General features: G+C 39.5%; 1 protein-coding gene across 6 annotated transcripts; it reads left to right on the top strand.

The window, feature by feature from the left end:
• Positions 1-920: 920 nt before the first annotated feature.
• On the top strand, positions 921-15,335 carry PTGR2 (prostaglandin reductase 2). 6 transcript variants are annotated; one of them, XM_063159129.1, is made up of 10 exons: positions 921-964; positions 5,862-5,957; positions 7,090-7,208; positions 8,239-8,430; positions 9,361-9,531; positions 10,538-10,747; positions 11,161-11,282; positions 12,500-12,587; positions 13,307-13,346; positions 14,521-15,335. In XM_063159129.1, the coding sequence occupies exons 2-10, from the start codon at positions 5,921-5,923 to the stop codon at positions 14,583-14,585; spliced, it is 1,044 nt and encodes a 347-aa protein (XP_063015199.1). In that variant the 5' UTR covers positions 921-964; positions 5,862-5,920; the 3' UTR covers positions 14,586-15,335. The 6 variants fall into 6 exon arrangements, with proteins under 6 accessions (XP_063015199.1, XP_063015201.1, XP_063015200.1 ...); XM_063159131.1 differs by having other exon boundaries at positions 923-964; positions 5,889-5,957; XM_063159130.1 differs by lacking the exon at positions 921-964 and adding an exon at positions 985-1,124.
• Positions 15,336-18,336: the final 3,001 nt, after the last annotated feature.

Raw genomic sequence — 18,336 nt, 5'->3', positions numbered from 1 at the left:
CTGTGTAGAGCCTTATAACATGCGCTTTTCACAAAGGCCAAGTGTCAAATCCTGCACTTGGATTACAGCAACCCCATGCAGCACTACAGGCCTGGGGAAGAGTGACTGGAAAGCTGCCGGGAGGAAAAGGACCTGGGGATGCTGGTTGGCAGTGGAAGGGACATCAGCCACTGTGTGCCCGGCTGGCCAGGGAGGGCAGTGGCATCCTGGTGTGTGTCAGCAGCAGTGTGGCCAGCAGGAGCAGGGCAGGGATTGTCCCCCTGCACTCAGCGCTGGCAATGCCGCACCTTGAGTCCTGTGCCCAGTTTTGGGCTCGTCACAACAAAAAAGACTTTGAGATGCTGGAACAGATCCAGAGAAGGGCCATGGAGGTGGGGAAGGGTCTGGAGCACAGGTGTGATGCGTGGCTGAGGGAGCTGGGGGAGTTTATCCTGAGGAAAAGCAGACTCGGTGGGTGGAGAACTTTATTGCTATCTACAATTACCTGGAAGGAGATTGTAGTTCCATGAGGATTGGTCTCTTCTCCCAGGCAGCTAGAAACTGGACAAGAGGAGATGGCCTCAAGCTATGCCAGAGGAGGTTCAGGTTGGACATTATGAAGAATTTCTTCACTGAATGGTTTATTAAGCATTAACTGGAATCTGGCTGCCTGGGGTAAGGGTGGACTTGCATTCCCTGAAGGCGTTCAATGAGCCGTACGTGGCACTTAGTGTCCTGTCTAGTAGACAGGGTGTTCAATGAAAGGTTGGTCTCGATGCTCTTAGAGGCCTTTTCCAACCTTAATGATTCTGTGTGATTGTGCGATTCAGGGGACATCCTACCACAGCGCCTCACACAGCCATAGCCGGGCTCGGGCCATCGCCGCTTTAAGGCTGGGCCTCCCCGGCGTTTCCCTGTTTAAGGTCGGCGCGCGTGCGCGCGGGGCCGGGCCGGGCGGTCTCTGGGGCGCTCGGGTCGGCTCAAGGTGAGCGGGGGCTGCGGGCGCTGAGGGGATGCAGCGGTGCCGGGGGCGAGCCGCAGTTCGGCCTGGGGGCCGGCTGCTTGGTAGAGCCCGTACGCCCCTTCCCAGGAGTCGTATCCTCAGGCATTAGCACCTTCTCGCTGCGGGGCAGGTGGGAGCACAGGTGCGGAAGAGGTTGGGAGAGGCTGCTAGCATTGCCCGGTCCCTGGAACGCGAGCTGGAATCGGCCTTTACTGAGCCCCCTGATCAGAGCGCGTCCCGGGGCGGCGGAGGCGTTCCTGGGGAGAGGAGCGGAGCCCCCGCAGCCCCGGACCAGCCTGTAGGACTGAGCCGCCTTGCAGGACTGAGCTCCCTGTGCTGCCTCTCTGGGTTCTCTCCTGGGCTGCTCTGTCTGCGGCTGCCGAATCTGGTATTGACCCGTCTGCAGGGCTCTCTCCAGGGCTCTTCCACCTCCGGCAGCGCTGCTTTCTGCCTTGGTCTTTGGGCGTACCTGGCAGCCTGGGTAGTCACTGAGGGGCCCTCACGTGGGAGCCTGCAAACTGCATTGTCGCCTTCTCAAAAAACCCATCGGGTGAAGCTCCTGCCACCATGGGAGCAATCTGCATTCCTTACGTGGAATTTTGCCAAGAAGGAATAGGCCTTTTGTATATAGACCATATACAGATATGGTATTTTAAACAGTTTTCAGCAACTCTAACACAGTGCAACTACTTCGTGGGGGAAAAAAAAGTTCAAGATGTGGTACCTAAAAGCTTTTAGGGTTTTTTTTTTTGCACCTGAATTTGAAAAAGTAAAGTTTATACAGTCCTATTGTATGTAGATATTAATGAGTATGCTTACTGGAACTTTTGATTTGTAGGTCAGTGAAATCTGATAAAAAGCTGAGAGATGTTAGGCTTCTTGGGGATATAAAAAAAAGAGATGCCTGGATCAAGATCCTAATACTATTGTCTTTCTTTCTCATCTGCTTCTTGGAGGAAAGATTGGAGCCTGCCCTCAACACTTATACTGTGTCAGAAAATCCACATGAAGAAAACACTATGAGAGAGAGACTTCTCATCAGAAAATTCAGTGATGAAACATGTAACATTAGGAAATCTAAGTTTATTGATTCAATTCATAAAAGTACTTAGCTTTTTATGACATGTATTTTTCTCCATTCATGACAGTTGGTATTGATTCTGGCTTACCATTAATTAGCATTCATCAAATGTAGGACTCCTTAGTGGAGCTGGTGGAAACTTTGATATTAATCCATTACATTTGCTTTTCCATTTACCTCACCTTGCCAGTTACAGTTGTCTCTTCTTGTTTTTTAGCCAGTCATTCCCACCTCAGTTTGCTTGGTTGTCTCATTCATTGTTCCCACTTGCTCCAGTTCTCTCTCCCCCTTCTGTTTCGCCCTTCTCTGTTTTACTGGCCATTAAGTTGCTGTTCTTGTCATGTTCCTCTGTTCTTACTGATTCCTAGTCCCAGCTCTTCCCATCTTTTCTTCCTGCATGTTCCTCCTTCAGAGTCATTCTTGAAATTTCTTTCCTTGACTTTCCTTTGAGGATCCTTGCTCCAGCCATTTTGACATCACAGTTTCAGAGGACTTCCAGATCTTTTTCTCTGTTTAGACGCCTGCCTTCTTCCTCCATGTGGCCTGGGCCTGATACAGGACTACCTGTTCTTCCTTTTGCTTTTTAACTGAACTGCATCTGGCATGGGCTGTAATAACTTGGAAGCAGGTGACTTGTTTTGGCAAAGAGTATAGGCAGTCACAGAAACAACAAGTTCTGGGAACCAAGCCCAGGGCAAACAAACTGGAGCGTTTTGGCACTGAGGAATTTATTTAACTTTTTGAAAGGAGTTGTCACGTGTCTCTGAAACAGTGGGGAAAGAAAGGCAAGGGGAGAAGTAAAACTGGGCTGAAACATGCTTGAGACTCCCCTGAAGATGCTGCTGTTGTGCTGGTTAATGCTCCTGATCTGCTCATAGGGTGGATCAGGTGATCGGCATAGCACAATGATGTTAAAACTTGGAATTTTTACTCTATTTAATTTAAAGAGTTAAACCAACTCAGATTGATTTTTTTTCTGGACAAGCTAAAAAATAATAATTGTGTTGTCTTTTTAAAAAATAGCCAAAAACATCGTGCACACTGGCACTATGTGAGTGTTGAAAAGAATTGTGTATATGATACAAATCGCCTTTACTTCACTTTTTATAGAAAATCTGTTCTCTTTTTCCAAAAGTTTTCTTCGCTGTACAGTGCTAAAAGATGGTGCCTCTACTTATTTTCTTTAGCCACCTCTGTATTGTTTTCAGTGTGAGGAAAGTTTGATTCTTACTGTGTTATGGTGTTACTGTGACCATTTGCTGGTGTAATGGTGCTGCTGACTTCCACTGTAGGTGCAGTCCTGTTTAGAAGTGAATGTCCATCTGCAGTGTTGTGTGCTGTGGCAGCTGTCACAGGATTGGAGACAATTCAGTTGCCAGTTTCACTTTTTGTCCACCCACTCATAGTATCTGGAAGATCTTCAAATTGAATCAGTACACAGGCTCCTCAAACAAAAGCTGTGAAAACAAATTGGGAAATAAACAGTGTTTTTGTTCCTTCAAAATGTCAGGCATTCAGAGAAGTAGTCTAAACTTACACTGGATAATTTTTCTACTCATATCTATCTATGCTGCTCTGTATTGCTTTGTCTTCCTTTTAGTACGTTAATATCTTGGAATTGTTTTTTTCTTTATATAACTGGGTTTTTCCCCCCTCTGTATAATCACAGAAAGCAGATATTTCAGGAGTATGTTAGTCACAATAAAAATTATCTTCATCCTCTCTTGTTCAGATTGGGGTTTTGTGTTTGCACAATACACATATTTAGTTTTAGGCTAACAAAAATGGAGGTTTGACAGTGGACTGCTCTGGAAGGCGTGAGCTGTACAGCAATTCTGCCTGCTCTGTGTGGTTTAAAAACAGAGGCTCAAACCCTCAGCCATGGCTGTGGATGCTGTGTATGGAGGAGTGATGTACCCAGATTTCATGTCAGATGATGTTGCCTTCTATTCACTGCATTCTTAACTCATTATTTGTGCACAGAGCAGTTTGATCAGTGGTTATAAACTTCAGCTGAGTTGCAAATGTGTGCAAATCATTTACTAGAGTGGGCTTGTCCTTTTAAACTGCGCTGGGCACATCTGACAGTTTATAAATGCTTCTTGTATTAGCAGAAATTCTCAAGTGCTAAATCAGTTGCTCTGGGAATAATAGTTGTGTGCTACTTGAATGTAATTTTTTTGGGCAGATGTTATCAGGAAGAATTTGGAGTTTTGTTCTGAAAAATATTCTGTAAAATAAATACAGAGATGGGCCCATCATCACACAGGAAGCCTATAGCTGAACCTACCAAACTTTCTCTTAATCCATCCTTCCTGTTAGAGTTTTACATTATTCATGTTCTAGAGATTATATCAGCTGTGTGGGTATAAAGATGGATTTCTCTTTCACTTTTCAGTTGTTAAGTCCTTAATTTTCAATGCTCATTTTTGTTTATAAACAGTAAGTAGTAATTTCATCAAAGTGTGGAGGTTTTTCCTTTTGTTGTAGACTATTGTTTTACCCTGTTTTGTCCAAAGAACTCTGCAGGTCGCTTGTTTTTCAACATTTTGTGATGCTGTAAAGACACATTTGAGATTCATTCCTTGTAGCATCCTTAGGTGTTGAAATACTGGAAAGAAGTTCACTTTTTAGTAACTTTTCCCAAATAAGTAGCTTTTCAAGTGCAAACACAATAAAAGCTTGATCTGTTTCTTTAGCAAGATACTTGTGTTTTGAGTCAGCTGTGTGTTTTAGATGGGAAGGATGGCCAGGGATATGCACCTTTTCTCCTAATAACTTTTTAGTTGTTTTGTAGCATTCCATACTGTAGTTCTTGATGGTTTGTGAGTGCTGTTATGTAAGCACTGTAGCAGTACAGACAGAAGGTTCTGTATTTTGCAGTGTTCAAAGAACAAGGATGTCAGATAAGTGGTGATGATGTACTCTTTCTGGGCTCATCTTTTAGATTTACTCCAATTTGCTGTTCTTGTCAGTGAAATAAACATTATGACAAAGATGTTAGCTATCATGTTTCATTCTTTAATGTCCTTTGTTCATATGGAGGTTGGTTATTTATGGCTCTTGGCTGAAAATAGTAGTCACATTTTTATTTTGTATTAGATCTGAAAGCATGTGAGATCACGTTTTTTCTCCTGTTAAATCAGGGTAATTTCCTCTTAATAACTTTGGGTCTTACAGGTGCAAAATCACAGATTTGCAATCCTCTTTTAAAACTGTTGAAATTCAGGGACAAATCTTTCTGTAGAACAGATTGAGTGATGATCTCATTCTTTCTCATCTTGGAGCACTGCTAATAGAAAGAATTGCCTTACAAAACATCTTACACAACAATATCTTTTTATCATGTACCTGCAGACTGCTATTCTGCTGTGCCTGTCTGCCTTTTATTGAGTGGCACCTGACTTTGTGTGCAAAGGTGCCTCTGTGTCTGATAGGTGGGAGCAGAGTGCTGTTCTCAGTCAGCACAGGAAAGCAAAGCTAATCAGACACCTCTCCTTCTGCCTGGTAGGGGCTGGTGATGGTCTTACAAGGAACATGGTGCATTACAGTTTTCCTTCTTTCCAACAGTTGCTACTGTGACATTGTATAAATCAGAGCTTTAATAAGATAAACAGGGAAACTCCTTATTCACATGTTTGTTTATGTTATGCTTGAGGTTGGTTTATATGATTCTTTATATCTTCCTTGGGCGTGGATCCTGAAGTTGGGGAGGTCTGTATTTCATCCCGAGTTTCCAAATTACTGAGTACTTGGCCTCATATTCTTTTTTTTTTTTTTTTTTAATATATATTTCAGGCCTTCAAACAACATTTTCTTTTGTAGAAATCCAGTGTGAAATTGCTGCAAAAGCAGAGATGATTATACAAAGAGTAGTGCTGAATTCACGGCCTGGTATGTATTTCTCTCCACTACAAAAGCAATGTGTTTGTTCTGATTGCCTAATGCTCCAGAATGGTGAGGGTAGAAACAGACACTAATGTGAGATATTGACATTTATATGCAGCAATAAAGTTTATTTATAGGGCATTTATTTATATATACATGTATTGATTTCCATTAATATAAATACATATATTTATAATAAATTTGCATTTATTAATAAATGTAAATTGTGTTAGTATAGATACATATCTACTGAAAATGTAACGTATATTCAAACGGCATTTGTTTAGTCTGTAGATTTCTAAACTGTTGTGTGAGAAAAAAAGGGTTAACATGCAATATATGAGGAAACTCTTAAGTGTGGAGGCTGAAAGTGAAGAAAGATTAGGGCACATGACTTTTTAGTTCTCACATTTATTCTTTTTGCATTGTAAGAGGTGTCTAAAATATTTGGTTACCATTAATTTTTGTTTCCTTGTAGTAAATATTGAATCTTTTGCTCCTCTCATGTTTCAAAGGGTTTGGTGTTTAAGTTTACACTGTTGAGGTTTTGTTTACTCTCTTGTTTACACATTTGCCTTGTTGTGGATCAGCACAGTATTTTGAGTAGTGAGTTCATAAATCTGGTGTAGAAGACATTAAGTTTTGGAGGGAGTATTGTATGCTGCTTAATGCTAAAATAGTTTTAAGTATTAAGAACTACTGTGTGACCTGCAATTAAGTCTTTCAGAGGGTGCATCAGGAGCCTGCTCTAGCTGTGCAGTCACTCTGACCTAAAATAGGCAAGGCTGTCTGGCTGTCTCAGCCCTGGTGGTTCCAGTTGGCTGATTGACCTGCTGCATGTGGTACCAACCTGAGGATAAAGCCTCCAGTTCTGGGGTCCTTGCCACAATTTTATGGATGTTTCTGGGAAGCTTTAGTGTAAATAAGTCTCTATGAAGGGATGCCCTTGCAGAATGTGCATGTGTAGTGGCTTCTGTATTCCCTCAGTCTCACTTGAGTCGGAAGAGGCAGAAGGGTGAGAGTAGTTGGCTCTAGTTTTACACCTAAAAAGGGCTACCTTAAAAAAAGGCCTTCCTCTGTTGGTTAAGGCAAGTTCTACATTGACTGATTTATTTGTTAAATTCTAATATAACTGTAGGTAAGAATGGAGTGCCAGTGGCTGAAAACTTCCGACTGGAGCAAAGTACAATAGCAGACACAGTCCAAGCGGGACAAGTGCGTGTTAAAACTCTCTATCTCTCAGTGGACCCCTACATGGTAGGTGATGGACTCAGAGCTAAGCCAGAAATTGTTCTTTTAAGTACCTTCAACTCTTTACCTGTCATGAGGTTTAACACCAAAGTTACCAATTACAGAACAAATATATATCTAGTGTAACATAGTAATTGTATTCATTCTGATGGAGTTATATCGGGAAGGAATTTGGCATTAATATGTTTGGGATATGTATATATAGGAATATGACTTCATTGGACCAGGAAGAGACTGTAAGCCATTACAGATTTGTTTGTATCATTTTTTTCTGAACTTAGCCTTTTTTGTATTCTTTTTTTTCCAGTCATGCAAAATTACAGAAATCATGTGGTTGAGAGAATTGTGGGTTGAAATGGAAGTGAAGGTAGAGGAAGAACCAGACAGATACAGTCTGTAAAATTCTGCTATACAGAGAATTCTGATGATTTATTCCCTCCATAGATGGTAATAGTAAAATAAAAAAAAAACAGTCTAGATTTCAAGACAGTACATTTAGGTTGAGAATTAAGAAAAAGTTTAAGAATCTTGAAATACTGGCTGTAGCTACATGGGAAACTGGAAAGAAAATGTGTCCCATTTCAAGATGTTTCATTAAACAGATCTCTGTCAGGGGTGGTCTACATATACTTGACTGCTCTTCAGTGCACAGGCGTAGACTAAATGACTTGTGGGCATTCTTTTTCAGTCCTGCATTTCTAGAATTCCTTCAGTTGAGGAATGGCATTTGTAGGGTTCTCATCAGACCCAAGCCAGTCATTGTCAGTTGTGCTGGTGCTTTTGAGCCACCATCTGTAGAATGTGTTGGCTTTGGTAACACCGATGGAGATCAGGATGGTCCATCCTCCTTTTGTACTGAGCAAACAAGGGGAAAGAGGGACCTAAGAAAAGATTATGAATACTTGGGGCTTATTGAGAGATTTTTGAGTAGCCCTTTGTGTTTGAAGTTCAGAACCCATCTTTGTCCCCCACCCAGCCTGAACTGGTGAACCAGCTATGTTCCACCGGAGCCTTTCATTAGAGCCTTGTCTTTCAGCGCTGCCGAATGAACGAGGACACGGGCTCAGATTACCTGCGGCCCTGGCAGCTGTCTGAGGTTGCTGACGGTGGGGGCATCGGGGTGGTGGAGGAGAGCCAGCACCATAACCTTGCTAAAGGAGACTTTGTAACCTCCTTCACTTGGCCCTGGCAGACAGCAGCAATTCTTGATGGAGACTCGCTGCAAAAGGTAATAGAAATGCATAGCCCAGGTGGTGTGTGACTGTTTTTTTCCTAAATCCTTTCCCCCCCCCACCCCCGCCAAACTTCTGTTTTTTCCCCCTAAATAGCTGCTAATGACGCTATTTTTTTTTGTGCAAAAGAAACATACTTATTGAAGCAATCAGTTCTCAAAAGGCTGATCAACTCATAGGTGCCAAGATTTATATATTTTTTTTAATAACAATTTTGCCGGTTAATATATTAACCTTAATATATTAAGGCCAGTATTATTTTAATTGTTATTTAAAAAAAAAAATCCCTGAAGCTACTCCAATAAATAATTCTCTTAATTATTTTAATTCTAATAGAACTTCTTCATGAGAGTGTAACTGTAACACATGAAAGACTTTAGGTATATTTAATCTATTTTTCTAACTTATGTTAGTAAAAGCTTTTACCTCAGGTTTTACATTCACATAAGAAAGGGTATTTAGTATTAATTTGGAAGTGGAGAGGTTTCAGTGCGTTAGGGATATTGTGTTGATTGTTCTCTCATCACAGAAAATTACTGTAGTTTGAGAATTTATACTTTCCAATAAACTCCTTCCTTTAGGACCCTCTGTTACTGATCTGCAAACACCATATTTGATTAAATGGTGCATTTTTTCCTTTTATGCTAGCATGGAGATAGTTCACCATTGTTGGAAACTTCATATCTCCCAACTGTTTTTTAACACATCCATAATTTAAGTTTTTGTGAGTTAACTTTGCTTAAAAACTTTTTCTAAAACCACAGACACATAACATTTTTGTACAGACTTGTTTAGAGATAGCTCATCCCTACCAGTTTTACCTTGCCTGCTAAATATCCTGAATTCGTTTTCTACCCTCGGGCAATCTTAAGAGCAGAACCTCACCTTAGAAACAAATGACCTCCTACCTACTTTCTGTTCCCTAGCTGGAGCCACAGCTTGTGAATGGACACCTTTCCTACTTCCTGGGTGCTGCTGGCATCACGGGGCTGACGGCCCTGTTGGGAATCAGGGAGAAGGGACACGTGGCCGCGGGCGCAAATCAGACCATGGTGGTGAGCGGGGCGGCCGGTGCCTGCGGCTCTTTGGCCGGCCAGGTAGGTGCAGCTTAGGGCATGCAGACAGACTCTGTTAGCAAGTTTGCTCTTCTGAAACGTGCTGCTTATTAAATATACAGATAAAAATCTTTGTAAACGTGAGCAGATATCATCCTGTGGGAACGGCCAGTTTCACAGATTTGGCACGCGCTCTCAGTGTGAAAAACTTGACATGTGAAAATCAAGTTTCATGAAATAGGGAGAGGAGAACAAAGATGGTGGTGATTACTTGTTGCTAGCACAAGTAAAATAGATGGTGTATATATACATGTATTTATTATACATTTATATGGTAGCCTGCCATCCCAACACTATTGACTGGGGACTTTCATTTGTTTTCTCTATTAGAAAATAGTAATGTGGTAAACCCTTTGTGCTGTGTTCCATGACATCCTTTGTGTTTTGAGATTTACAGTCCTTTTATCCTCCTCTGCTTTGCAGAACCTGTTTGTGGTGTGTATGTGCTTATCTACAAATATCTCTCTAGACATATATATATATATATATATATATATATATATATATATACAAACAAAATTGATATTAAGCAAACTTTAGACCTGCTAATAAAGAGAAGCTATGAAGAAACAATGCATGAGCAAATCTATGAAGGTTGTATTTAAATCAATTATTGTCTAATTTTTTTTCCTTTTATTAGTTATGTTATGGTACTCGGCAGATGGTCATTTTCTACTATATTTGTTTCTCCAGTACTGGCAGTCATTGTTGATACCACAAACATAGTCTGCACTCAGTGGGTTTGATAAGATGGTAAATTTTAATTGTGCCCTGCGTGTAGTTGTGAGGAGGGAGTGACAAGAAGTGGTTGTGTCACATAAGATGGGAGTGTTTGCTGCCAGGGGTTTAGTGGGATGGGAATAACTGTAACACCCCTTAGGATCCCCTTTCTTCCACTGGTACTTTTATGCAGATGGATGATCTAATTTGTGTTTGGGGTTTTTGGTTGGTTTGTTTGGTTTAGTTTTTTTTAACTGTGTGCCTGCAGATTGGCCGTCTGGAGGGCTGCTCTAGAGTCGTGGGGATTGCTGGCACAGATGAGAAGTGCTCCATTTTGGTCCAAGAAATGGGGTTTGATGCTGCTATCAATTACAAGAAGGGGGATGTGGCAGAACAGCTACGTGAACTCTGCCCAGGTGGTGTGGATGTTTACTTTGACAATGTTGGTGGTGACATCAGTGATACAGTTATAAGTCAGGTGATTATTCCAGCTGTCAGGTTTATTCTAGTTATTCTCCAATGTCTGCATGCTCAGCTTTCAATTAACTCATACTGGAGTCCAGCCTGTAATACAGCACAGCTTTCCACTTCAGTAATCTACTTCAGGTGCTGATTCTGGGGGCCCACAGCAAGATGATAATTTCCTATATTCCTTCTATTTTGTGCCTTTTTAAATTACACTAGCCTGAATAGCAGTTATTTACCCACTATTACCTTGCATTTTTACCTATTTTAATGTTGTCATAGATTCTATGGGACTGCGTGCAACTCTCCCACTCTTACAGGAAATGTGGCTAATGAAAATTTTGCAATAACATCTATTGCATCTGAAAAATTTAGTTTCTGAGACTGAGGAATGCCATTTTTCTCACTTTATGCTGTCCTAAACAGATGAATCAGAACAGTCATATCATCCTGTGTGGACAGATTTCTCAGTATAACAAAGACGTGCCTTATCCCCCTCCACTGCCTCCTGACACAGAAAAAATACAGAAAGAAAGGAACATCACAAGGTACAGTTCTCCTCCAGAACTTGTGACCAGATTCCAGGTAGATTGTACATATGGTGTTAGGACAGTAGTCTGTAATCTGCAGTAGCTACTTTTAATTGGAACAGAATGTTGCCATGCCTAAAAAGGAAAATATAATCATGGTATTGTTAGATCTTTTCTCTTACATTTGTTTTTATCAGCATAAAAAATGGGAAAGGATGTTTTCATATAGAATCATAGATATAATTTGTTACATTTTGTTTGAGGTTGCTTGATTCAGTCCTTTAATCCCTGACAATTCTTTAGGACAAGGGAAGGTGTTGCCATAGTTCTGTTCTCAGAAGTTTTGCCAAGTGCCTTCTCTCAAAATGTTGTAGTTCAGGCATAAGGATGCAGCTGATGCAGTGATTTTACTGAAGTTACATTTTTAGTATTTGTGGTTTATTAGATAATGGAACTGTAGGTGTGACAGATATATATGGGTAGAACATTTTTATTATGTTCTGACTCTGGGAATTGCTGAATTTCCTCTTAGGGTTCAGATGGAGCTAAGGCAGAGATTAGGAGGAGAGTCTTGGATTTTTTTCAGTCATTGCATTGCAGGACATTTGGGAGACTTGATTTCTGTGCAAATCAATTCATCTCTCCTAATTAAAATCTTTCCTTGTCCCTGTTACAGTTGTCTGCCCTTGTAAAACAATGGATAAAATTAGTAAAATACACCATGCATAGTAGAATGCAGTGGAAAATTTAGTCAATAAGTCCCTACAAGTAATTATCATTTTTGATGATAATTTCCATTTCTCAATTGCTATGGAAAGCCATGACAGCAGGATATGCAAAATTGTGGGGAACCTGAAAGTTAAGTTAGTCTCACCATCTGGTTGCAGCTTCACTAATTATTCTCCCTACCACTGAAAAAAAAGAAAAAGAAAATGTAAAAAATAATAGTAATTTGCTCACATTTTATGGATATTTACTTATTCTGGTGATACTACTTTACTACTTGATTTTTATTACTCTTCTATCTGATACTTGAAGAAATCTTGGTAAGACTGATGTTACTGTCAAGCTCCCACTGCAGGAAGTTGTCACAACAAACTAGCAAGGCCCTGAGCTACATTTCTTTATAATTTGTGCTCATAACCCTTCAGTTTCATCAAGGCTGTTTTCTGAAAAGATTTTCAAGGACGTTGATCAAAGCTTCTTAAACTAAAGCTCATTCTTTTCTTTCACAGGGAAAGATTCTTGGTGTTGAACTACATGGACAAACAAGAAGCTAGTGTATTACAACTCTGCCAGTGGATCCAAGAGGGTAAACTGAAGGTGAGAACTTCTAGGTTTAGTCTATGGCCTTTGATACTATCTCCTACTACAAGAGGACTAATTTCTTTGTCTCTGGCTCTCTTACTGTGCCTCAGGATTGAACAGACCTTTAAAAAATGTGTAAGTATAATTGAAAGCTTATTAGGTAGCACTGTTTTTTAAAAGGTACTTGCTGAGAATGGTCTGACTGTAGTATGACTGACTTCTCTGATTACATGCTGCTCGTGTCTGTGTTCTTTATTTCAGCATAGAGTGGAAGTGCTTTTTTACTTAAAGATTCAGACTTCCAAAAAAATATTTTTAAAAAGTACTTTCAAATACCTGCTAAGTTAAGTGTCCTGAAAGCTTTTGAGGATCTTGTTGGAAATTTTACTTCAGGCTTTATAATCACCATTTATTACTTTGTAATGAGCATATGCTTAACTGTGCCTTCCGTGTGAGGTCTGTCTGAATTAGTTTTTGGTTCTTCAAGTGATCAGTAATTTTCCAGGAAAAATAGCAAGACGTTAAATTTTGGTAGGGGCAGGGATCTGATTGAAGAATTAACCCACCTGCAAATTTATCAGAAAATATTCACGCCTCTCTTGATGAAAGAATCTGGTCCAAACAGAGCCCTGTCCACTGTAGCGAGAGAAGTCTTTAGATTTGGGTGGTTTCTATGGCAGTTTCTTGGCATGTTTCTAAGAAATGTGAAATGCTCCTCTTGTTTGCATTGACAGGTCAGAGAGACTGTGGTAGAAGGCTTAGCAAGCATGGGTGGTAAGATATTTACATCATTTTTGAAGAATAATGACCTGATTATATACCATGACAGAGGTTAACTTTGTTCCATTTGTCAGTTTAGATTTTTGTATTTTATCAAAAACATTATTTTTGTTACAATAATTTTTCACTTACTATTAAAATGTTCTGTAAGAGAATTATTGTATATTTAAAAATAATTTAATATAAATTTAGATTTTATTGTTGTTGTTGTTTTAGTACTGAGGAGAATTTATTCTTAGACTGCTATCTTAGCAGCTGGTGATAATCATCCTAATCTTAGAGGTTTAAAGTGCTGCCCTTTTCTTTGAACTTGTGTATAAGGAAATGGTTTTTTAAATCCTTGAATTTATACTTTAAAAACACAATATCTAAAAAGTTATTATATTTGCTAACAAAAAAAAAATTAAAAGTATACAGAAAAAAGGGCAAAGCATCTTACTAAAGAAAGTAAAAATTAATTTCTTTTAATAGAACAAAATGTTCTGTAGTTTGTTCAAAGTATGTGTAACAAAGGAAATACAAAAGTGAAGGGAATCTGGTAATATGAACCATGTGATGTGTATTAAAAATGTGTCCCCTTCAAGGAAGAGGGAAGAGTGTGATTAGTCCCTTTAGCCATTAGTCCCACAAGATTGAAAACTAGTAGAATTAAGTAATAACTAAATCTCCTAGATTTCAATTTATTCTAGCCATTGCTAATTCCTCCTTACTGGTATACATATGTATTTTGAAGTAACTTGGTCAAATATATCAGTCATATATCATACTTTCATACTTTGTTTACTCAGAGATAGATTCTTTTGTACCAGCTTCTCCCACTACTGTACAATATTTATAAACATTTTCTTTCATATATGTTTGTGACCCACAGCATTTGTGAGCTGTCCAATCATGTCTTATGTAGCATCAAACTGTTGCTTACAAATAATTCTTTTTAAATTGTTACACAAAGCTGCCCTTAGCAGTTTATTACAGGCTAGCTTTTTTTTTTTCATCTCCTTCATAATTTAACACATAATTAAGGATAAATATGATTCTGTCCTAAGTGGTATGTCACCTTTTTTGGGAGCTGCTTAATACATTTGCTTCTACCATTTTTGGTTTCTTTTTTGGAAGCTACTTGGCTTGTTTTGCTTGGCATAAACTTACTTCATTATTTCTCTTGAAGCTGCTTTCCAGTCCATGATGAACGGAGGCAATATTGGAAAACAGATCGTCTCAATTTCAAAGTAAAAGTCATTGGTTGGAGAAAAATAATTGCATTCGGTCTCTAACAGTGGGCAAGTTTTTACTTACTAACTTCCATTTCTTAAATAAACCATTAAGTTGTTCTCTATGTACTGAAAGCAGAGATTTTGGGATGCTAATAAATTAAATTGAACTGGAAACAGCAATGCAATAATTGATACTCAAATTGAGTAATAAGTTCTTGACATGATTTTGACAGTTGCCACCTACAGTTGCAAATATTTAATGGGTGTGGTTTAAAAGAACATTCTGTGTTGTCCCAAGCATAGGCTTATCATCTGGTTGGTGTGTGACAGCACTTGACACACCAAGGTGAGGAATTCCTATTTCTTTATTGTATTCTGTACAAACTAGAAAATTGGGGAGCAACTCACAAAAGTCTGGCTTATCACCTGTGGAGAGCTTTGTGGACAGTTGGTTAGGTGAGAAAGGTCACGTTGACATAATGCCACTGGTTAAGCTTGAAGGGGACAAGTATAGAAGCCAGTAGTCAGTGTCCAATAACAGGCAAGGACATTGTGCCCTTGGTGCAACAGCAGGATAGGGGAGAACATCTTTGGCAGAAATATGAAGAAAAGTTTCAATAAAATATCCACAAGAATGCAGAAGTAGGCATAGTTGGCTGATAAGTACCTAACCAATAACGAGCTCGCCTTTGCAATATGTATGAGCCTCATTAATTAACAGTGACACAAAGATGTGTACCTATCAATAAAGTTTGAGATTTGCTGATCACTCATATTGCATGCCGCATTTCTCCCGCCGATCCCAACAACCACCATCAAAACTTTACACCATTTGCACATTTTAGCAAACAAAGCCATCAGCATTCATTGGTTACAATTGATATAGCTTTTTCATTAATTAGTACTCAGACCCTTATTTGCCAGTTCTGTCTCTTGCTTCTCATGCTAATTATTCCACATGTGCACTTCTTCTCCCCATTTCATTTGGCAGTCTGTTTTAACTTGGTGGACAGGGGTTGGTGGTTTCTATCCCCTGCCAGGACTACCTTTCCTCCAGTTACTGCTCAGTCCTGCTGATTTCACTCCAAGGGCTCTTATCCAGACAGCCCAATTATTTTGGGATTGTGTTCCCTTTTCCTTAAAACAAAGGATTAGCCATGCCTACAAGTTTCACCTTGCAATTGCTTAATCATAACTGCCTAGTTATAGGTACTGATTAACAACAAAAAACCTGCAAATTTTGATTCAAATCTTGAGGAAGTAAATATCACAATATTTGCTGAAGAGCTACTTGAGAGTGAGTTCATCTCTGGCACCATGAGTTGACATACCTTTCATGAGTAATTGTCCTCTAGATGGGTATTTTTTACAACTGGAAGAAAATATGATAAAATTATAATATTCCCAGCAGTATTAATTTTATAGGAATTGCTTAGTAATCCACATGAGTCAGCAGTCTGTTAAGGGCTGTGATGTGAGGGGTGATTCAGAGTGAGATCATGCTGAGATACTGATTCCTTACCATAATAAGGGTAGCTTGATTGCAGTAGCATTCTGGTAGTTAGGTAAGCTGGGGAGGGCAGTACAGGCTCTAGCAACATCAGTCAAAATGGCTTTAAGACAGAGAGATAGGGACAGTGAAAGTAAACCTCACCCTGGTAACCCCAGTGTTTACTATTCTCATAGAAGTATTCCTTTACTTGTGAATCCTGGTTCATGTCACATCTTAAGAATAAGAAGCCAAAAGGAGAAGATTCTTTAAATTAAGTGCCATCAGTTATAGAAACTACGATTTTTTTCATCTTGTCCTAATTTCTTAATATTTGTAATAGTGTAGTTCTTCAGCTATTATATATTTTGAGAGGTGACACTGTGAGAGGTGTCATGTAACAAAGGGTGACAAATAACTGGTAAGAAAAATCCAGTATGCTTTGGAGGTTGCTTGTCATGGTAATTAGTCCACATGCCCAGTCTTTCACTTCTTTTGGGTTGGTGGGTTTCTTGACTCGGTGGTTGTGATCTGCCTGTGTCAGAATTACCTTTATCCAGTCAGAGCCAATTTCAGCACAGTTGCTGAGTTCTTTATTAGTTTCTTCCTTATCATGGGAGTTCTTCCAGATGTCCTTATGGCCTATAAACTCTGCATTCTTTGTGTCCTCTGTCAGTACTACATTCTTCCCAAGCTTTGCTAACCTCCCACTAGGCCTGATGTCAAGCACGTCAAGCCCTAAACTTTAAGGAGGCCAACAAGTACTTTGTATTTAACACCTGGGCATCACTTACAACTTGCTTGTTAGCTGCTACCTGCTTTGTGGGTTGTATCTTCTTTCTTGTTAATTAGGCTTGAAAAGATATAAATATCAAATATCAAATAACATCCTTTCTTAAGCGAATTTTTACATAATTCACGTTTTACAACAATAAGGCAAGACCTGTAACTCTCTGGGCAAATGGTTAATTATTTCTGTCTCTTGAGATGTCAGCATCATAATCAGTCTCTTCCCTTTTATCTCATTGTCTTAGTTTCCCTTTATTGCATTCCGTGTTTTTTATGTCAAGCTGTTCTCCTTTTCCCAAAAGCACACTCATACATCTGTTTCTTATCTCCATCAACACAGCTGGTGGTGTTCCTCAAACAGGATTCAGTACCTGCAGTGTAAAGCCAGTATCTGGCCCAGAGCCAAGATACTTGGTTTATTTCATGTTTGGGTGCTAGGTATTAATTCCACAAAGCCATCTTGGAATGTGTCCATTTGCCTCTCTCTCTAATACATACTCATTTTTACTCATAATTGACTGGCATCATATTTGCCAACAAGGTCTGTGTGTGCATAACTGCTCATCTTTTGAGTCAGTGGGTTTCTTGAGTCCCTGGTCATGAGCTTGCACTTCCAGATTTACTTTTTCTCTAAGAACACCATTTCTGAGCCAAAGCACTTCACCATCTTGATTTAAGATGGGCCCCTTAGAACCTATTGGCTGGGGTCCTTGTTTCTTTGTTCCTCTACTGATCTCTTTAGGTCATCTTGACTTTCTGGCATAATCCAGCAGTTTTTCCATGTGCACGGAACAGCAGCTCCTGTAACTCACAGAGCCCTGGCACAATTTCTAGGAAACAAGTACAGTCTTTTATTCAAAAAGGTGTTAAGGGAAGAGTCATATAAATACTGACTAATAGTCACTCATGCTAATTACTGATGCCTATGACAAAATTCCTAATGCACATGTGCAAATCTGGGCCTAGTGCATTGTATTATCATTTACACAGACAAATTTAAATTTTCTGGGGTGGGGTGGGGGGGAGATGTCTCTGGGTATTACAGTCATCAAAGGTAATTTTAAGTTACATTCTCCTTCTAAAAGCTAACAAATTGCTATTTAACTTGTATTCTGTTACAGTTTCTGCTTGAGCCTCTCTGAAAAATTGGTTGTTAACTAAATAAGGATTTATAGTATTCTGTTGCTGGGGCCTCTTCACATGGCATTCTATTCCTGAGAACTCTTCACTGCTCTATTACTCCAGCCCCCATTGTTATGGTTTCAAAACGGACCTACAGCTGTTAGGGGCCTTTATGCATGTCTATCTTCATGTGATATTGTGACCACAGGACCACAGTAAGGCAGTTCAGCTACAATCTTTATAAATAAGCATTTGCAAAGGATAATAAAATGTAAACAGTATTGGGCAGAGACACCTTTTTTCCTTAGTTTTGGTTAAGCCAATATTCTGCTTATTTATTAGTCTTGTGCATTTCCGTTTCCATCCTATT

The sequence above is a fragment of the Melospiza melodia genome, chromosome 6 (genome assembly GCF_035770615.1).
Source record: "Melospiza melodia melodia isolate bMelMel2 chromosome 6, bMelMel2.pri, whole genome shotgun sequence".
Taxonomy (NCBI): Eukaryota; Metazoa; Chordata; class Aves; order Passeriformes; family Passerellidae; genus Melospiza; species Melospiza melodia.
This window is presented reverse-complemented; position numbering and strand designations above follow the sequence as displayed.